The sequence below is a fragment of the Lipotes vexillifer genome, unplaced genomic scaffold (assembly GCF_000442215.2).
Source record: "Lipotes vexillifer unplaced genomic scaffold, Lipotes_vexillifer_v1.1 scaffold217, whole genome shotgun sequence".
NCBI classification, from domain to species: domain Eukaryota; kingdom Metazoa; phylum Chordata; class Mammalia; order Artiodactyla; family Lipotidae; genus Lipotes; species Lipotes vexillifer.
Genome location: NW_006788200.1, coordinates 8,022,432 through 8,044,808, shown reverse-complemented (window position 1 = coordinate 8,044,808; position 22,377 = coordinate 8,022,432). Strand labels below are relative to the sequence as shown.

Below are 22,377 nucleotides of genomic sequence, written 5' to 3'. Positions count from 1 at the left end.
GAAAGTCCCGCAGATGGCTTTTCTATCCTTCCAGCTCTTTCAAATCTTGGAGTCATCCTTTTTTTTTTTGGCTGCCTTGGATATTAGTTGCGGCACGTGGGATCTTCATTGCAGTGCGTGGGCTTCTCTCCAGTTGTGGCTTGTGGCCTCCAGAGTGCATGGGCTCTGTAGTTTGTGGCATGCAGTTTCTCTAGTTGAGGTGTGAGGGCTCAGTAGTTGCAGCGCGTGGGCTTAGTTGCCCCATGGCATGTGGGATCTTAGTTCCCTGACCAGGGATCAAACCCATGTCCCCTGCGTTGGAAGGTGGATTTTTTACACTGGACCACTGGGGAAGTCCCTTGGAGTCATCCTTGACTCTTCTCTTTCAGTCTTACGTTCAGTCCATTAGCAAAGACTCTATCTTTAAATTTTGCCCAGAATCTGAACATTACTTGTTACCACCCTGGTCTAAACTATCATTGGATTGCCATTGCCTCCTAACTGGGCTCCCTGCTTCTATCCTTACACTTTATAGCTGTTCTCAACTGAGCAGCCAGAGTGACTCTTTTAAAACAAAATTCAGATCACTCTAGTCAGAATCTTCAGATGACTTTTACATTTTATCAGTGAAAAACACAAGGGCTTTTGTATTTTCTGGTTTTTCTGAATGAAGCCACCTTCTTCCAGATGTCTGTATGGCTTATACCTTCTCTTCCTTCTGGTCTTTACTAAATAGGCATTGAGACCTTTCGTGACCACCCTATTTATTTATTTATTTACTAATATATTAAAATCTTTTCTTATTGGAGTATAGTTGATTTACAATGTTGTGTTACTTTCTGCTGTACAAAAAAGTGAATCAGTTATACATATACAGTATATCCACTCTTTTATGACCACCTTATTTATTCATTTTATTTATTTATTTTAAATTTATTTATTTATGTATTTATTATTGGTTGTGTTGGGTCTTCATTGCTGCACGTGGGCTTTTTCTCTAGTTGTGGTGAGTGGGGGCTACTCCTCTTTGCGGTGTGCAGGCTTTTCATTGCGGTGGCTTCTCGTTGCAGAGCATGGGCTCTAGGTGTGTGGGCTTCAGTAGTTGTGGCACATGGGCTCAGTAGTTGTGGCTCACAGGCTCTAGAGCACAGGCTCAGTAGTTGTGGCGTATGGGCTTAGTTGCTCCACGGCATGTGGGATCTTCCCGGACCAGGGCTCGAACCTTTGTCCTCTGCATTAGCAGGCGGATTCTTAACCACTGTGCCACCAGGGAAGCCCTGTTTATTTTTTTATCATTTAAATTTTATTTATTTTCCTATACAGCAGGTTCTTATTAGTTATCTATTTTATACATATTAATGTATATATGTCAATCCCAATCTCCCAATTCATCTCACCACCACCATCCCCCCCGCCACTTTCCCCCTTTGGTGTCCATACGTTTGTTTTCTACATCTGTGTCTCTATTTCTGCCCTGCAAACTGGTTCATCTGTACCATTTTTCTACGTTCCACATATATGCATTAATATATGATATTTTTCTCTTTCTCACTTACTCACTCTGTATGACAGTCTCTAGATCCATCCACGTCTCTACAGATGACCCAATTTTGTTCCTTTTTATGGCTGAGTAATATTCCATTGTATATATGTACCACATCTTCTTTCTCCATTTGTCTGTTGATGGGCATTTAGGTTGCTTCCATGACCTGGCTATTGTAAATAGTGCTGCAGTGAACATTAGGGTGCATGTGTCTTTTTTTTTTTTAACATCTCTATTGGAATATAATTTCCGATCTGGTACGTGGGCCTCTCACTGTTGTGGCCTCTCCCGTTGCGGAGCACAGGCTCCGGATGCGCAGGCTCAGCGGCCATGGCTCACGGGCGCAGCCGCTCCAAGGCATGTGGGATTTTCCTGGACTGGGGCACGAACCTGCGTCCCCTGCATCGGCAGGTGGACTCTCAACCACTGTGCCACCAGGGAAGCCCACATGTGTCTTTTTGAATTATGGTTTTCTCTGGCTATATGCCCAGTAATGGGATTGCTGGGTATGACCATCCTATTTAAAAGTAGTATATACATACTTCCACCTCCCATCTACTTGCCTCTTGTACGCTCTGTTTTTTGGCTTTACTTTTCTCCTGGCACGTATAACCATCTGGCCTACTGTAGTACTAATTATGTATCTTTCTTAAGTCAGCTTTATTGAGCTATAACTTATATATAGTAACATGCATTCATTCTAAGAGTAGAGTTGGATGAGTTTTGACAAATGTCACCATCTCTCCAATCATGATATAGAACATTTTCATCACTCTAAAATGTTCCTTATTGCTTTTTTCCAAGTCAGTCCTCCACTCCCCCAGATCCTGCTCTAGGCAACTGATAATCAGATTTGTCACTGTAGATTAATTTTGTCTATTTTAGAACTTTATATGGAATATATAAATGGAGTCATTATCATATGTACTCCTTTTGTGGCTTTTTTCATTAAGCATAGTACTTCCAAGGTTTATCCATGTTGTGCATATCAGTCCTCCTCAGGGACTGTATATTGGGCTTTAATTCCACTTCTTTAAGTACTCTTGCCTCTACCCTCCTCTCTGTGTTTGCCAGCTTCATCTTCAGATTGGTTGCAGGAGTTCCAAGGATTTCATTCAGATGTGACAACATCCAGAGTTAGAAAGTATCATGTGTTTTGTGTCACTTCTGTGGGAGCAAAGAAATCTTTCCCAGAAGTCTTCAAAAGGACCACCTCTCATATTTCATGACAAGAACAGCTACATGCTTGGCTTAAATCTTGGGGGATGGAACTGCCGTGAATGGGTAGGACCAATCAAGATTTACCACAGGATTCACCTCCCTGAGTCTCTTTTTTTTTTTTTTTTTTTAAACTTAAGGGGTAGTGTTTTTTTGTTTGTTTTTGTTTATTTATTTATTATTTATTTATTTTTGGCTGTGTTGGGTCTTCGTTTCTGTGCGAGGGCTTTCTCTAGTTGCGGCGAGGGGGGGGCCACCCCTCATCGCGGTGCGCAGGCCTCTCACTATCGTGGCCTCTCATTGTGGAGCACAGGCTCCAGACGCGCAGGCTCAGCAGTTGTGGCTCACGGGCCCAGTTGCTCCGCGGCATGTGGGATCCTCCCAGACCAGGGCTCGAACCCGTGTCCCCTGCATTGGCAGGCAGACTCCCGACCACTGCACCACCAGGGAAGCCCTCCCTGAGTCTCTTGACAGTGCAGGCTACCCAAACAAAACTGGGGCTCTGTCAACAAAGTAAGAGGAACAGATACTGGGTAGCCAACCAATAGCATCTGCTAAAATCATCAAAAACAATCATTGGAGTGACCAACAGTTCAGGGCTAGCTACATGAAAACTGGGTAAAATATTTAAGGTGAATTAGGGAGTTTAATCAGGGAGTACAGGTAGGAAGCTCTTGAAGTAATTCAGGAGTATAGTAATAAGGGCAGAAGGTAAAGTGGCAGAAGTGGGTTGGAGAGGAAAGAGGGTGAGTATGAAAGAAAGTAGTGAGCCTTAGAGATAAATTGGGACTATGGGGACACAGAATGGCTGCAGGTTTGGGACTTAGGTGAGTGGGCAAGTGGTGATATCACTGATAGAGACTGAAATTGAAATGGGGAAACTGTAGGGAATGTTGGTATGGGTAGAAAAAGTGAGTTTAATTTGGGACATGTTGAATTTGAGGAGATGTGGAACATACAAGTAGAAATGACCATTAGATGATAGTGTAGGTGATAGGGGTTGATAATATTTTGAGAGTCATTAGCCAGGTTGAAGCCTTGAAAATAAATGAGTTCTCAGAGGGACTTTGGGTACAAATAGCTTAGCCTAGAGCCTGCATAATACTTGTAATATTGGTACTGGAAGAGAAGAGGAAGGAGGGGTTTATGAATATAGGAGTTGATGAGGGGAACATGAATAGTATTGTACTAAGATGCAGCAGAATCACTCAGAATTTATATTTGAACATTGCTGTCTTCCATAGATTTGTTTCAGGTTGTCTCCTGTACCCTTTTAACATGTCCCCAACCTGTTTGTTTGCTTTAATTAATAGACTTTCTTTCTTAGAGCCTAAGTTTTAGGTTTACAAGAAAATTGAGCAGAAAGTACAAAGAGCTCTCACAATTCCCCCTCCCCAGTTTCTTCCTCTTTTTATAGCTTGCATTTGTGTAGTATATTTGTTACAATTGAAGGACTATTGATACATTTTGGTTAACTAAGTTCCATAGTTTATATTAGGATTCACTTTTTGTACAGTTCTATGGGTTTTGACAAATGTATAATGTTTTGTATCTGCCATTACTTTATCATACAGAACAGTTTCACTGTCTCCCAAATCCTCTATGCTCCACATATTCATCCTTCCCTCCCCAAACCCCTCATCTTTTTATTTCTCTATAGTTCAGCCTTTTCTAGAATGTCATATGTTTGAAATCATACAGAGTAAAAAAGCATTTTTCATTACTTCTTTCACTTAACAATATGCGTTTAAGTTTCCTCCATGTCTTTTCATGTCCTTTCGTGGCTTAATAGCTCATTTCTCTTTTTTATTTTTGGCTGCTTTGGGTCTTTGTTGCTGTGCATGGGCTTTCTCTAGTTGCGGCGAGCAGGGGCTACTCTTCGTTGCAGTGCATGGGTTTCTCATTGTGTTGGCTTCTCTTGGTGCGCAGCACGAGCTCTAGGTGTAGGGGCTTCAGTAGTGGCAGCACATGGGCTCAGTAGTTGTGGCATGTGGGCTCTGGGGTGCACAGGCTTCAGTAGTTGTCGTGTGTGGGCTTAGTTGCTTTGTGGCCTGTGGGATCTTCCGGACATGGGTTTGATCCTGTGTCCCCTGCATTGGCAGGCGGATTCTTAACCATTGAGCCACCAGGGAAGTCCCTTTTTAAATTAATTAATTAATTTATTTATTGGCCAAGCTGCACGTCATGTGGGTCTTCGTTCCCCAACCAGAAATCGAAACCGCGTCCCCTGCATTGGAAGCACAGAGTCTTAACCACTGGACCACCAGAGAAGTCCCAGCTCATTTCTTTAAAAAAAAAAAAATTATTTATTTATTTATTTATTGGCTGCATTGGGTCTTCGTTGCTGTGCATGGGCTTTCTCTAGTTGCAGTGAGCGGGGGGCCACTCTTTGTTGTGGTGCACGGGCTTCTCATTGCAGTGGCCTCTCCTTATGGAGCACAGGCTCTAGGCGTGCGGGCTTCAGTAGTTGTGTCTTGTGGGCTCTGGAGCGCAGGCTCAGCAGTTGTGGCACACAGGCTTAGTTGCTCCGTGGCATGTGGGATCTTCCTGGACCAGGGCTCGAACCTGTGTCCCCTGCATTGGCAGGTGGATTCTTAAGAACTGTGCCACCAGGGAAGTCCTCATTTCCTTTTTATTTCCTCTTTTTTTCCTCACAGTGCTTTGTCTTGGTAGTTCTATTGCTATGTCTTTGAGTTTACTTATTTATTTTAAAAATTTTATGGGAGTATAGTTGGTTTACAATATTGTGTTTCAGGTGTACAGCAGAGTCATTCAGTTATACATATACATATATTCATTTTTTTTCAGATTCTTAGGAGTGTTCCTTCCTCTGCAATTTTTTGGTATAGTTTCAGAAAGATAGGTGTTAATTCTTCTCTAAATGTTTGATAGAATTCCCCCGTGAAGCCATCTGGTACTGGACTTTTGTTTGTTGGGAGTTTTTAAATCACAGTTTCAATTTCAGTACTTGTGATTGGTCTGTTCATATTTTCTATTTCTTCCTGGTTCAGTCTTGGAAGGTTGTACTTTTCTAAAAATGTGTCCATTTCTTCCAAGTTGTCTATTTTTTGGCATATATTCAATAATTGTAGTAGTCTTTTATTATGATCTTTTGTATTTCTGTGCTTGTAACTTCTCCTTTACCATTTCTAATTTTATTGATTTGAGCCCTCTCCCTTTTTTTCTTGATGAGTCTGGCTAAAGGATTATCAATTTTGTTTATCTTTTCAAAGAACCAGCTTTTAGTTTGATTGATCTTTTCTACTGTTTTCTTTGTTTCTATTTCATTTATTTCTGCTCTGATCTTTATGATTTCTTACCTTCTATTAACTTTGGGTTTTGTTTGTTCTTTCTCTGGTTGCTTTAGGTGTAAGGTTAGGTTGTTTGTTTAAGATTTTTCTTGTTTCCTGAGGTAAGATTGTATTGCTGAACATTTCCCTCTTAGCCCTGCTTTTGCTGCATCCCGTAGGTTTTGGATCAACATGTTTTCGTTGTCATTTATCTCTAGGTATTTTTTGATTTCTTCTTTGATCTATTGATTATTTAGTAACATATTGTTTAGCCTCCATGTGTTTGTGTTTTTTACAGTTTTTTTTTTTCCTGTAATTGATTTCTAATCTCATAGTGTTGTGGTCGGAAAAGATGCTTGATATGATTTCAATTTTTGTAAATTTACTGAAGCTTGATTTGTGGCCTAAGATGTGATCTATCCTGGAGAATGTTCCATGTGCAGTTGAGAAGAAAGTGTATTCTTCTGCTCGCGGATGGAATGTCTGATGTGTCATTTAAGGCCTGTGTTTCCTTATTGATTTTCTGTCTGGATGATCTGTCCATTGATGAGAGTGGAGTGTTAAAATCCCCCACTATTATTGTGTTACTGTTGATTTCTCCTTTTATGGCTGTTAGCATTTGCCTTATATATTGGGGTGCTCCTGTGTTGGGTGCATATATATTTTATAATTGTTATATCTTCTTGGATTGATCCCTTGATCATTATGTAGTGTCCTTCTTTGTCTCTTGTTACAGTCTTTATCGTAATGTCTATTTTGTCTGCTATGAGTATTGCTACTCCAGCTTTCTTTTGATTTCCATTTGCATGGAGTACCTTTTTCCATCCCCTCAATTTCAGTCTGTATGTGTCCCTAGATCTGAAGCAGGTCTCTTGTAGACAGCATATATACAGGTCTTGTTTTTGTATCCATTCAGCCAGTCTGTGTCTTTTGGTTGGAGTATTTAATCCATTTACATTTAAGGTAATTATCAATATGTATGTTTCTATTGCCATTTGTTAATTGTTTTGGATTTTTTTGTAGGTCTTTTTAAAAAAAATTATTTATTTTTATTTTTGGCTGTGTTGGGTCTTTGTTGCTGCACGTGGGCTTTTCTCTAGTTGCAGCGAGCGGGGGCTACTCTTCGTTGCAGTGCTTCTCATTGGGTGGCTTCTCTTGTTGCAGAGCACGGGCTCTAAGCATATGGGCTTCAGTAGTTGTGGCTTGCGGGCTCTAGAGCGCAGGCTCAGTAGTTGTGGTGCATGGGCTTAGTTGCTCCATGGCACGTGGGATCTTCCCGGACCAGGGCTTGAACTGGTGTCCCCTGCATTAGCAGACGGATTCTTAACCACTGTGTCACCAGGGAAGCCCTGTAGGTCTTTTTTCTTCCCTTCCTCTTCTGTTCTTTTGTTGTTTGATGTCTGTCTGTCATGTTGTGTTTGGATTGCTTTTTCTTTTTTTTGTGTATATCTATTGTAGGTTTTTGGTTTGTGGTTACCATGAGATTGTGATATAACAGTCTATATATGAACAAGATTGTTTTTAGTTACTGGTCTTTTAATTTCAAATGCATTTCCAATATTCTCCATTTGTGCTGTCCTTACGATTGCTGGTTTTGATGTCATATTTGTGTGTAGATGATTTCCTGGCTTTGTTTATGTTTGCCTGTACTGGTGGCTTTTTTATTCTCAGTTTTCTTGTGTCTAGTAGTGGCCTTTTCTGCTTAGAGAAGTTCCTTTAGCATTTGTTGCAAAGCTGGTCTGGTGGTGCTGAATTGTATTAGCTTTTGCTTGTCTGGAAAACTTGATTTCTCCATCAAATCTGAATGAGAGCCTTGCTGGGTAGAATATTCTTGGTTGTTGGTTCTTTCCTTTCATCACTTTAAATATATTGTGCCACTCCCTTCTGGCTTGCAGAGTATCTGCTGAGAAATCAGCTGATAACATTATGGGAGTTTCCTTGTACGTTATTTGTTGCTTTTCCCTTTTTGCTTTTAATATTTTTTTTTTTGTCTTTAATTTTTGTCAATTTGATCAGTATGTCTCTCGGCAGTTCTTGCTTGGGTTTATCCTGCCTGGGGCTCTCTGTGCTTCCTGGACTTGGGTGACCGTTTCCTTTCCCATGTTAGGGAATTTTTCAGCTGTTACTTTTCAGATATTTTCTCAGGTCCTTTCTCTCTCTCTTCTCCTTCCGGGACCCCTATAATGCAAATGTTGTGCATTTAATGTTGTCCCAGAGGTCTCTGAGACTGTCCTCATTTTTTTTCTTCTTTCTTTTTTCTGTTCCATGGCAGTGATTTCCACCATTCTGTCTTCCAGCTCACTTATCCATTCTTCAGCCTCAGTTACTTTGCTATTGATTTCTTCTAGTGTATTTTTCATTTCAGTTATTGTATTGTTCATCTGTTCATTTTTAATTCTTATGGGTCTTTGTTAAACCTTTCTTGTGTCTTCTCTATGTGCCACCATTTTTTCTTCTGAGATCCTTGATCATCTTTACTATCATTACTCTGAATTCTTTTTCGGTTAAATTGCCTGTCTCCCATTCTTCGTTTTTCTTCTGGGGTTTTATCTTTTCCTTGATCTGGGATCTATTCTTCTGCTGTCTCATTTTGTTTAATTATCTGTGATTGTGGTTTGTTTCACAGGCTGCAGGGTTGTAGTTCTTGCTTCTGCTGTCTGCTCCCTGGTGGATCAGGCTGTCTAAGAGGCTTGTGCAGTTTTCCTGGTCGGAGGTACTGGTTCCTGCCCACTGGGTGGTGGAGCTGGGTCTTGTCCCTCTGGTGGGCACGGCCATGTCAGGGGGTGTGTTTATTGGGCACCTGTATGCTTAGGGAGACTTTAAGCTCCCTTTCTGCTGATGGGTGGGGCTGTGTTTCCACCATGTTGGTTTTTTGGCCTGAAGCATCCCAGCATTGGAGCCTCCAGGTTGTTGGATGGGGCCAGGTCTTGGTGAGAGAATGGTAGCCTCCAGGAGGGCTCACGCCAATGAGTACTCCCCAGAACTACTGCCACCAGTGTCTTTTTTTCTTTTAAACCTTCTTGACCGTATTTCTTTTTTTAAAAAAATAATTAATTAATTTTTGGTTGTGTTGGGTCTTTGTTGCTATGCACAGGTTTTCTCTAGTTTTAGTGAGTGGGGGCTGCTCTTCGTTGTGGTGTGCGGGCTTCTCATTGCAGTGGCTTCTCTTGTTGCGGAGTACGGGCTCTAGGCGTGTGGGCTTCAGTAGTTGTGGCACGCAGGCTCAGTAATTGTGGCTTGTGGGCTCCAGGATACAGGCTCTGTAGTCGTGGCACACGGGCTTAGTTGCTTTGTGGCATGTGTGATCTTCTTGGACAGGGGATTGAACCCGTGTCCCCTGCATTGGCAGGCAGATTCTTAACCACTGCGCCACCAGGGAAGTCCCACCAGTGTCTTTTTCCCCACAGTGAGCCACAGCCACTCCCCGCCGCCACAGGAGACCCTCCAGTTCCAACAGGTAGGTCTGGCCCAGGCTCTTACGAGGTCACTGCTTTTTTCCTTGGGTCCTGGTGCACTTGAAACCTTGTGTGCGCCCTCCAGTAGTGGAATTTCTGTTTCTCCCAGTCCTGTGGAATTCCTGTGGTCAAACCCCACTGGCCTTCAAAGCCAGATTCTCTGGGAACTCCTTCTCTTGTTGCCAGACCCCCAGGCTGGGGAGCCTGACGTGTGGTTCAGAACTTTCACTTCTGTGGGAGAACTTCTGTGATATAATTATTTTCCAGTTTGTGGGTTGCCCACCTGGCAGGTATGGGATTTGATTTTATCACAGTGTGCCTGTCCTACTGTCTCGTTGTGGCTTCTTCTTTATCTTTGGATGTAGAAAATCTTCTTTGGTAGGTTCCAGCACTTTTTTTTGTCAGTGGGTCAGAAGTTGTGCTTTTGGTGTTTTCGTAAGAAGAGGTAAGCTCACATCCTTCTAGTCTGCCATCTTAGGTTTATTATTTGAATTTATTTAATTCAATTTTAATTTATTTAATATTTTAATTATTTGAATTTATTTAATTCAATTTTAATTTATTTAATATTTTAATTCAGCGATCTCAAAACATTCTAATGTATTTATCACTGTAATATTGAGAATATCTGGCATAGGGTTTGGAGAGACTGATGGTAAGGAATGGGGCTTCTGTGCTGTTTCATGCACAGTTCAGCTCCTGAGGCATCTTACCAAGGCTGCTCTGGAACCCCTGGCTGAGCCATAGCCACACCCCATGTGGCCCCAGCTCCCCCACACCCCAGCTTTTGGAGGCAGGTGGGGTCCACATGGTCCACCTGATGCTCTCCAAAGCAGGCAGCTAGCTGGGATCTGTGTGAGGGTGGATTTCTTCTATGTTTTAGGATTAGTCTATTTTTTCCAGTTTGTTGAAAGTAATGTCATTTCCTGTTTGTTTTTCACATGTAATTTATATAGAGTAAAACTTACCCATTTTAGTCGTACAGTTCTGTAAGTTTGAGAAACATACTGTTGTGTAATTATCACCACAGTTAAGTTATAGAACATTTACATTCCCTCTAAACATTCCTTTATGACCATTTGTAGTCAATCTTCTCTGTTTACCTCATCCCCTAGCAACTGTTGATCTGTTTATTTGTCCTTGTAGTTTTGCTTTTTAAGAAAATTTTGTAAATAGAATCATAATGTATGTAACCTTTTGTGTTTGTCTTCTTTGACTTAGCATAATGGTTTTGAGATTTCTCCATGTTGCTGGATGTATCAGTAATTTGTTCCTTTTTATTGCTGAATAGCATACTATTGTATAGTTGTACCACAGTTTGTCTATTCAGTTGTTGATGGACATTGAGTTTCCAGTTTTTGGCAATTCTGAATAACACAGCCATAAATATTGGTGTACAGTTGTTTGCATAGACATATGTTATTTCTCTTGGGTAGATACCTAGGAGTGGGATTGCTTTGTTTTTAAGAATGATTGCTTACGTTTATAAGAAACTGCCAAACTCTTTTCCAAAGTAGCTGTACCATTTTGCACGCCAACCAGCTATGTATGAGAGATCCAGTTGCTTTCATTTGCACCAACACTTGGTGTTGCCTTTATTTTTTTGGTTAATTCTAGCCATTCTAATAACTGTGTAATGGTATCTCCTTGCGGGCTTAGTTTGCATTTCTCTAATAACTAACGGTGTTTAGCATTTCTTGTTTGTGATTGTTATCTCTTCTTCGATGAAATGTCTGTTTAAATCTTTTGGCTGTTTTTTAAGATAAAATTAATATAACAAAATTCATTCTTTTAACAGTTTTAAAGTATACAATTTAGTGGGTTTTAGAATATTTATGAAATTGTGTAGTCATCACTATCTAATTTCAGAACAATATTTATCACTGCAAAAAGTGTCCTTAAACCCGTTAGCAGTTATTCCATAATATCCCCTTTCCCTGGCCCTAGGCACCCGCTAATCATTCTGTCTGTATAGACTTGCCTTTTCTGGACATTTTATGTAAATAGAATCATACAGTTATATAGTATGTGAGTGTGTCTATCTTCTTAGCATTATGTGTTAAAGGTTACTCCATGTTGTAGCATGTATCAGTACTTCATTCCTTTTTATTGCCAAATAATATTTCTTTGTATGGCTATACCACATTTTATTTATCCATTTATCAGTTGATGCTCATTTGAATTGTTTCCACTTTTTGGTTATCATGAATAATTGGCTTTGAACACTTACAGTCAAGCTTTTGTGCGTGTGTGTGTTTGTGTGCGTGTGTGTTCATTTTTCTTAGTTATATTTCTAGGAGTAGAATTGCTGAAGGGTAACTCGATGTTTAACCTTTTGAGGAACTGCCGGAATGTTACCCACAGTAGCTGTACCATTTTATGTATCCACCACCAATGAGGGTTCCAACTTCTCCATATGCTCTCCAACACTTGTTATTATCTGTCTTTTTGATTATTGCCACCCTTGTGGGTGTGGTCATGCTTTTACTTGGAACCTATCTATGTCTTTTTATTTAAAGTGGATTTCTTGTGATTGCATGTAGTTGGGTCATGCTTTTAAATTCAATCTGACAGTCTTTGCCTTTCAGTTGGGGTCTTTAGATCATTTACATTTCTGGTAATTAATGCTATAATTGGATTTAAATCTACCACTTTGCTGCTTGCTTTCTTTTTCTCATCTGTTCTTTATTCCATTTTCTCTTTTTCTGCCTTCTTTTAGATTAATTATGTTTTACATGATCCTATTTTATCTTTACTTTTGGCTTATTAGTCCTTAGTAAAAAGTTTTTTTATTTAGTGATTATCTTATTTTTTGCAATATGTCTTTAGTTTACTGTAATTTACTTTTAAATAATATTACCATTTCATCTTATTATATTTCACATCTCTACATTCTTCTTATTTATTGTTATACATTTTACATATGTACTGAAGTCCACAGTATATTGATACTATTTTCCTTTAGATCATGAATTGGAAAGCTTGTTTTGTTTTGTTTTTGTTTTTTTTTTGCGGTGCACGGGCCTCTCACTGTTGTGGCCTCTCCCATTGCAGAGCACAGGCTCCGGATGTGCAGGCTCAGCGGCCATGGCTCACGGGCCCAGCCACTCCGCGGCATGTGGGATCTTCCCGGACCGGGACACGAACCCGTGTCCCCTGCATCAGCAGGCCGACTCTCAACCACTGCACCACCAGGGAAGCCTGGCAAGCTTGCTTTTTAATGGGACATATAGTAAATATTTTTGGCTTTGCTGGCCATATGATCTCTGTCAGAGCTCTCTTAACTCTGCCATTGTTGGGAGAAAGCAGCCATAGACATTCTATAAACAAATGAGTGTGACTGATTCAGCCTGCAAGCCAGTTTGCCAGCCCATGCTTTAGACAGTCAACTGTCTTTTATTTTTTTTGTTTATTTATTTTTAAATTTATGTATTTATTTAATTTTGGGCTGCGTTGGCTCTTCATTGCTGCACGTGGGCTTTCTCTGGTTGTGGCGAGTGCAGGCTACTCTTTGTTGCAGTGCGCGGGTTTCTGTTGTTGCGGAGCACGGGCTGTAGGCTCGTGGGCTTCAGTAGTTGCAGCACGCAGGCTCAGTAGTTGTGTCTCGTGGGCTCTAGAGCGCAGGCTCAGTAGTTGTGGCACACAGGCTTAGTTGCTCTGTGGCATGTGGGATCTTCCCGGACCAGGGATCAAACCCATGTCCCCTGCATTGGCAGGCAGATTCTTAACCACTGTGCCACCAGGGAAGTCCCAACTATCTTTTAAAATGATTAACAATGAGAAAAACATGCCTTTTATATTTATCTTAATTTATACTATTTCCAGTGCTTTTCATTTCTTTATAAGTTTCCTTATGTTATCATACTCCTTCCGCTGGAACAACTACCTTTAAAATTTCTTATGTATGTTTGCTAGAATACATTCTCTCAGCTTTTGTTTGAATTTCTCCTTCATTTTTGAAGTATATGTTCACTGTGTATGTAATGCAGGTTAATAGCTTTTGTCTGTCAGTATTTTGAAAATGTCATTCCATTGTCTTCCTTGCATAGTTTGTGACAAGAAGTTTGATGTAACTCTTATCGTTGTGTCTCTTAATGCAGTGTGTCATTTTATGGCTGCCTTCAAGATTTTCTTTTTAGTTTTAGTTTTCAATAATTTGGTTATGTTACATCTAGTTTTGTTGTATTTATTTTTGTCTGGGTTTCTCTGAGTGTCTTGGAACTGTGATTTGGCTTCTTTTTTTCATTTGTTTTAGAAAATTCTTGTCCATTGTCTCTTCAGATGGTCCTCCAATTTTTTTCTTCTTGTTCTGGATCTCTAATTACACATATGTTAGACAACTTAATATTGTCTCTTATGTCTTGCCTGCTGTATCCTGTTTTTGTTTGGTTTGTTTTATTGGTTTTTACACCTTTTTTTTCTCTTTGTGTTTTAGTTTGATTAATTTTTATTAACCCATCTTCAGGTTTACTTGACCTTTGCCATGTATGTAATTAGGAACACTGTGAATGAAATTCTGTGCTTGAGATTTTCTAGACCATAACTAGGTTGAATTTTTAATTTTTAATTTTAAAAATTATTTTTATGTTTTTTTGGCTGTGCTGTGTGGCTTGCAGTATCTTAGTTCCCCAACCAGGGATTGAACTCATGCCATTGGCAGTGAAAGTGTGGAGTCCTAACCAGTGAACCCCCGGGGAATTCCCTTATAGGGTGAATTTGGACCAGAACCCATGAGGAAGTCACCTTATGGTTACAAATTCTTAGGGGACATTTTTGTTTTTTCATTTTACTTACTACCAAGGTATAGATAGACAAGTTTATTTTACCGTACTGAGAGACAAGTTGTTGTTGTTGTTTTCACTCTTAGACTGAAGGTGGAACCCTTTAATTGAGGATTCTCTTAATAACATCATCACTTTGGATGGTGCCTAGGTTTTATCTCCTGTGTCTGTGCCAGTTTGGATACTGAAGGTCTCTAGGATTCAGCAGAATCTCTCATGGTGAAAACCAATTTATTGCTTACTTACCTTCCACAATTTCTGATTTCACTTCATTTTGGCACCTGTAGAATCTTTTTTTTTCTTCCAGTTTTATTGAGATGTAATTGACAAACAGCACTGTGTAAGTTTAAGGTGCACAGCATAATGATTTGACTTGCATACATTATGAAATGTTTGTCACATAAGTTTAGTGAACATGCATCATCTCGTGTAGATACACAGTTAAAGAATAGAAAAAAATATTTTTTTCCTTGTGATGGGAAGTCTTAGGATTTACTCTACAACTTCATATGTAACATACAGCAGTGGCAATTTTATTTACCATGTTTTATATTACATCCCTAGTACTTATTTGTCTCAGTGGAAGTTTGTACCTTTTGAGTGCCTTTATCCAATTCCCCTTCCCTCACCCCCTGCCTATGGTAACCACAAATCTGATCTCTTTTTCTGTGAGTTGGTTTGTGTGTTTGTGTTTGAAGTGTAATTGACCTACAATGCTATGTTACTTTCTGTTATATAGCATAGTGCTTCAATATTTTAGTACATTTCAAAATGTATAGAAGTGTATTTCAAAATGTATTTCAAAATGATCACCATGTAAGGTCTAGTTACGATTTGTCACCATACAAAGGTATTACATAGTTATTGAATATGTCCCTCACACTGTACATTTTATACCCTTGACTCATTTATTTTGCAACTGGAAGTTTGTACATCTTAATCTCCCTCACCTATTTCTTTCTTCTCCTTAGCCCCCTCCACTCCGGCAACCACCTGTTTGCTCTCTGTATCTATAACTGTTTCATTTTTGCTGCGTTTGTTAATTTGTTTTTGTTTTTATTTATTTATTTTTTGTGGTACGCGGGCCTCTCACTGTTGTGGCCTCTCCTGTTGCGGAGCACAGGCTCCGGACGCGCAGACTCAGCGGCCATGGCTCACGGGCCCAGCTGCTCTGCGGCATGTGGGATCTTCCCATACCGGGGCACAAACCCATGTCCCCTGCATCGGCAGGCGGACTCTCAACCACTGTGCCACCAGGGAAGCCCTGTTTTTAATTTTTTTTTTTTTTTTGCGGTATGTGGGCCTCTCACTGCTGTTGCCGCTCCCGTCGTGGAGCACAGGCTCCGGATGCGCAGGCCCAGCGGCCACAGCTCACGGGCCCAGCCACCCCACGGCATGTGGGATCCTCCCGGACCAGCGCACGAACCCGTGTCCCCTGCATCAGCAGGCGGACTCAACCACTGTGCCACCAGGGAAGCCCCTGTTTTTAATTTTTAAATATACTTTTGGCTGTGTTGGGTCTTTGTTGCTGGCAGGCTTTCTCTAGTTGCAGTGAATGGGGGCTACTCTTCATTGCAGTGCGTGGGCTTCTCTTTGTGGTGGCTTCTCGTGGAGCATGGGCTCTAAAGCGCAGGCTCAGTAGTTGTGGCGCATGGGCTTAGTTGCTCCACGGCATGTGGGATCTTCCTGGACCAGGGATCAAACCCATGTCCCCTGCATTGGCAAGTGGATTCTTAACCACTGTGCCACCAGGGAAGTCCCTAATTTATTTTTTAGATTCCACATATAAGTGAAATTATACAGTATTCGTCTTTCTTTGACTAATTTCACTTAGCATAACACCCTCTGGTTCCATTCATGTTGTCACATATGGGAAGATTTCATTCTTTTTATGGTTGAGTAATATTTCATCATGTATATGTATATGTGTGTGTGTGTTTATATATGTATATACATCTTACATCTTCTTTATCCATTCATCTGTTGATGGTTACTTAGGTTGCTTCCATATCCTGGCTATTATAAATAATGGTGCAGTGAACATATGGGTGAATATATCTTTTCTAATTTGTGTTTTCGTTTTCTTTGGATAAATGCCCAGGAGTGGAATTGCTGGATCATATATGGTAGTTCTATTTTTAATTTTTTTTGTGTGTGATACGTGGGCCTCTCACTGCTGTGGCCTCTCCCACCGCGTAGCACAGGCTCCGAATGTGCAGGCTCAGTGGCCATGGCCCACGGGCCCAGCCGCTCTGCAGCATGTGGGATCCTCCCGGACCAGGGCACGAACCCGCGTCCCCTGTATCGGCAGGCGGACTCTCAACCACTGTGCCACCAGTGAAGCCCTATTTTTAATTTTTGAGGAATCTCTATACTGTTTTCCATAGTGGCTGCACCAATTTACATCCCCACGAACAGTACACGAGGGTTCCCTTTTCTCCATACTCTGAAATCTTTAATTTGTGGTTGCTCAGCAAAATGTTAAAGAGGTTTTTTTTTTTTGCATTGTTCTGGATGTCTGCTCTGCATAATGCCAATAATAGAAGTCTTACTCAACCTTTCACAATATGGATGTGGCATAAATTTTAATTGCTTCTTTACTGAGGGATTTAGGTTTTTGTTTGTTTTTGTTTTGCTAAAAAATTATGAAGTAAAAAATTTTTTTGCATGTTGATCTTTGTGCACACATGCAAGTAGTTTTCATCACCAGTGGAGTGAGGCAGAGGAGCAAGATATGATCATTTTTATGTAGCCTTTTGTGTGCTACTTAATTTGCAGATTCTTTACATGCCACTAGAATATGTTTTCATATTCTAAAAATTTCCCACCCAAACAAAATGCATTATCATAAGCACATTGTTGTTTCTGAATAATCTATGTTCAGGTTACCATACTTTGGAAGTGTACCCAAAAACAGCATTGCCACTGATCCTAGATTGTGTTTTTGCAGGTGAACAACACTTTTTATATATGCTGAATCATTAGAAAATAGAAGTTATGTATCAGCCTGCAGGAGAGTTCAGAACACAGCTTCTGATGTTTCTCAAATAAAGAAAACCAAAAGCCATCATAAGTTATGTTTTTCAGATGGCATAATTAGAAATAAATGAGGAACTGAAACAGCAGGCTACATATCCTTGATAGTTTACAGTGCAGAGTCACATGGCATTGATTTCCAATGTAGAGGCCTTTTATCAATACAAAGCAGTGACTATTGTAGATTATATGATGCTGAGTATTAATAAGCATGTTTTGTGCCTATCTGTTATATGAAAATAATTTTTCATTTCATGCTTTAGTTTTCCTTTGTGGCATTCTGAACTGTGGAATCCTTTGTCTACCATTTGGCTTTCCATAAACTATCAGGCAGGATGTCTGTGAGAGTCTCTACTTTGAGAAATAGTGTACATAATACTTACTTATCATGTACCACTCATAATTACATTATCATGATATATCCTTTATCTTCAAAATAACGTCTGAGAATTCATTGTCTTTTAACACTAGAAAAAGGTGTTTTCTAAAGACTTTTTCCAAAAATCCAAATGTTTCTGGGGGTTCTTTCCAATCCTCATACAATGTATCTTTGGCATTTTAAAAATTGAGGACTAAATTTTCTGTATTTTTTTTTGGTTTGAATTTTGTCTATGTAATTATTCTTTGAGATAGACATTTGAATTTACTCCATACTCATCCTTGTTTAAAACTCTCATGGCTGAGATGTCCTCAGGCTTGTAGATTGGCCAGCCTCGATGACATCTCTCTGGCCTTTGAAGTTGGAACAGTTCAATATAGATACCTCGGGTGTGTGGCCATGGAAAAACATGTTTTTGTTGTTGAGTGTTCTTGCTTTCTAGTAATTTTATTTTCTGCTCAAGGGATTTAGTATCTGTTCAGATACTTTATTTTTATTTTTATTTTTATTTTTTTTTATTTTTTTTTTTCCTTGCGTTATGCGGGCCTCTCACTGTTGTGGCCTCTCCCATTTGCGGAGCACAGGCTCCGGACGCGCAGGCTCAGTGGCCATGGCTCACGGGCCCAGCCGCTCCGCGGCATGTGGGATCTTCCCGAAACGGGGCACGAACCCGCGTCTCCTGCATCGGCAGGCGGACTCTCAAGCACTGCGCCACCAGGGAAGCCCAGATACTTTATTTTTAAAGACCACATAAGTAATGACTTGACCTCTAATCTTAGCTTTGACAATTTCCCAGACACTAATAAAGATAATGTCTGATGACCTATTATTTGAGAATACTATTCACTGGCCAGCAATCAGTGCTATTTAAAAATGTATATTTTACTCTGATAATTATTTCCATGGCCAAAGGACTTTGTTAGTAAAATCGTGCATGTAATGACATAGTTTGGTGACTCTTGGGCCTAGATTTATAATACTTTTTATATGGTGTCACTGAGACTTATTACAGTTCAAAACAACTCTTCTCCTTAAATACTACACTAAATAGTTAGTTCTGAGAAAAATATTATGTAAACCGTAGTCTTTTCAGAAATAACACCTATCTCTTGGACTAATAATAAGAATATTTTGAACACAAAAGGTTATGTAGTAATCCTTATTTTGCATGAATGTGGTCTATCTTAGCATTAAATGTATGAGTAAGATTTTTGCAAAGGATCAAGTTAGTACTGAAGACTGGGATCATCTATTAAATTATCTGGACTGTCCATGTCAGGACACATGCTTAATAATTTGTGGAGTGAAAGAGGAGTTCACCAGGGGCTTCCCTCGTGGTGCAGTGGTTAAGAATCCACCTGCCAGTGCAGGGGACACGGGTTTGAGCCCTGGTCCGGGAAGATCCCACATGCCACGGAGCAACTAAGCCTGTGCGCCACAACTACTGAGCCTGCGCTCTAGATCCCGTGAGCCACAACTACTGAAGCACGCATGCCTAGAGCCTGTGCTCCGCAACAAGAGAAGCCACTGCAATCAGAGGCCCACGCACTGCAACGAAGAGTGGCCCCCGCTTGCTGCAACTAGAGAAAGCCCGCACACAGCAACGAAGACTCAGTGCAGCCAAAAATAAATAAATAAAATAAATTAAGGAAAAAAAAGAGAGAGGTTCACCAGACTGTATTATATGTATGCCAAGGTGTATTCATGAAGAGGAGAGAAAAATAGTTTCCTCCCAGGTGTCTGGGCAAAGCTAGTTGCCCTTTTTGTTGTTTTTATCTATAATAACATACCCTAACAGTAGGAACCTACCTAGACGCAGTGTTGTTTTTGTGAAATTGGTAGAAAAAACCACATATCACTAACTTTATATGTTTCTTGTTTGGCTTTTTTGTTAAGAGATGATGTTTAGTTTTTTGCTAAACTCTAAGTTATGTTCAAAGAGAAGAAACAGTCTGCTTAATTAATTGTATTTTTTGTTGTTGTTCTTTTTTGGAATCTGTTATAACCCAGTTGGACAGTCCTGAAAGAGATTTGAGTAATTGAGATTTTCCCTTGCTTCCAGTGGAAGGGAAATATTTCAATTTACTTGCTTTAGTCTATAAAATAGTTTGCTCTTCCTTTGCCCACAGCAAGAATTATGAACCTAAAGTCACAAAACAGATTCAGTATTAACTTTTTTTTTTTTTTTTTTTTGGCACGTGGGCCTCTCACTTGTTGTGGCCTCTCCCGTTGCGGAGCACAGGCTCCGGACGCGCAGGCTCAGCGGCCATGGCTCACGGGCCTAGCCGCTCCGCGGCATGTGGGATCTTCCCAGACCAGGGCACGAACCCGTGTCCCCTGCATCGGCAGGCGGACTCTCAACCACTGTGCCACCAGGGAAGCCCCTCAGTATTAACTTTTAAAGTTTCCACATATTTCCACCCTCATCAACTGTAAATAATGTGCCTGAATGGAAAATGGAAAATGTTGAAAATTTCCACTTGTGCATTTTGAGTTTTTCAGAGGTATTATACACTCTGGATATAATAATAAAAGATACTGGGCCTTATACAGCGCTTTTTGTGTGAGGAACTCATATAAACACTAATGCATTGATCCTAACACAGTACTTGATTGTGACTTTAAAAGGTCATGAGTTACTGCTGTTACAAAATTTTTTTTTAAAGGTTGGAGGAGGAGCTGTAATTTACAAATATTGTTTGAAAGATATCTAGATAAAAGTTGATACAGGAAACTGAAAAATTAAAGTTACGGGGGATTTTTATTGTTTGTTAGCTTTTCTTCTAGCCTACAGTAGATTTTTATCCCTTTATGTTTTTTTTTCCCTTTTGTCTATGAATATACTTGAAGCCCAATTCCCTTCTTAAGACCAGAAGGCACAATTTACTTTTAAGCTTTTATTCCTTCTCAGCCAAGAAGGCTTCAACCTGTGGAGGTTTCCTGAGTTTGTCATAACATAGTAATACATTTTATTTGTTCTCAATTGGAGATCATCCTTCTAGTTTTCTTAGTTTAATATTTGTGGCATATAGTTGTTGATTTTGATGAACATAGTAGTCAAGTGGCTTAATCTTCAACTTTTTTGTGCTTTGTAGGTTTATTCTTCAATCCAAGGAGGCAATTCATAATCAGCTGTTAGAGAAACAGAAGATAGCAGAAGAAAAAATTAAAGAATTGGAAGTAAGTAAGTTTTGACTGAATACTGATAGTCGTAGTCGACTTTTAGGAAAAAAGTAATTATCGTGTCATATTAAATGAAAATGTATGCCTGCCAAGGTCATGTCACATTGTTTCCATTTTTTCTAATTGTGCTAGAGCTATGAAGCAGTCTTTTTACAGCAGTGTATAAGACCAGAAAAGAGACTAATCTCTTGAAACCTTAGGGAGTTTTGAAGAAGATAGGATACTGTTAACCTGAATGTATTTCTTCCATTGCCTTTAAGTGAACATGTCTATTCTTAAAAAATATAATAAAATAAAAGCACAGTGTATATTTAAACACCATATGTTGTGGTGGATGGGCATGAGAGTAGGTAATGATAATAGTAGTCAAAGGATCTAGTTATATGACTCTTTCACACATTGTAATTTTAGACAAGGACTGAATAGTAAGCTATAACTAATTAATTATCCAAAGGGTAGTGCTCCAGTGAGGAAAACAATTTTTTTTTTTAAGCCAGGGAAAAAGATGATAGGTAAGAGTAATAATTTAGTAAATCTTTGGAAAATTGGAGTTTATTATTACCATTTCCTTATATATTAAAACCTCAGGTGAAATAGTCTTCTTGGGCTTTGGTGAATGGTCTATCCTGTTTATAGTTGGACAGGACAAAAAACTGGTGATTATTTTTTGGGACCAAGATTTCCTGAGATGGGGGTGGATACAGTGACTTCATAGGTCACTTTATCTAATTTCTTTGAATACTATTTGAGGCAGTGGTTCAGAATCTGACTCAGCCCTCTGCTGAATTGGTGAGACACCCCATGTAGCCTTCAGGGGATTTCTCAGGGACACTGACTTGGCATGGCTGGGGCAAGCATGTTGTATCTTAGGTTTCTTAGGGTTATTTTTGTTTGACTACCAATGAGAATTTAAACAAACTTGATAGTGGCTTTGTAGAAAATGTATTGCAAAATAAAACAAATAATCAAACAAAAAAAAAAGAAAACTTATCCTGTAGTAACCAGGTTGTTACTATATCCTATTTTATCATTTTTGTCAGCCCAACTCTTCTAGATTGAGTTTTCCAAACAAAAGTATCTTAAAAAAACTGAACGAAAATATTTCATTTAGATTACTAAAAAAAGTGTGCTTTTGCACTTGTTGGTAAATATATCTAAAAATTGTCCTGATGAATAAGTAGCAAGATGCAAAGTAACGTGTAAATAATTCTTTTTATGGAAACAAACAAAAACCAAGATCTGAAAATGATTTGTAGGTATATATATTAAATTAACACTGGTTACCCTAAAGAAATTAGATGAGACATGGGGATAAAATTGTCTTTTTCTTATAACCTCTCTGTTGGATAAATTGTAACAAGTATGTGTTAACCTTTTTTTTAAACATCTTTATTGGAGTATAATTGCTTTACAATGGTGTGTTTCTGCTATATAACAAAGTGAATCAGCTATACATATACATATATCCCCATGTCTCCTCCCTCTTGCATCTCCCTGTGTTAACTTTTATAAT

At 39.5% G+C, this 22,377-nt stretch overlaps 1 protein-coding gene across 1 annotated transcript in view; it reads left to right on the top strand.

Moving 5' to 3' along the window:
• Window positions 1–22,377, top strand: part of PFDN1 (prefoldin subunit 1) — a 65,012-nt gene that overhangs the window by 12,465 nt on the left and 30,170 nt on the right. Inside the window, exon 3 of the mRNA XM_007461449.1 lies at window positions 20,777–20,861. Coding sequence (XP_007461511.1) covers window positions 20,777–20,861 — 85 coding nt within the window. The remainder of the gene's footprint in view (window positions 1–20,776; window positions 20,862–22,377) is intronic.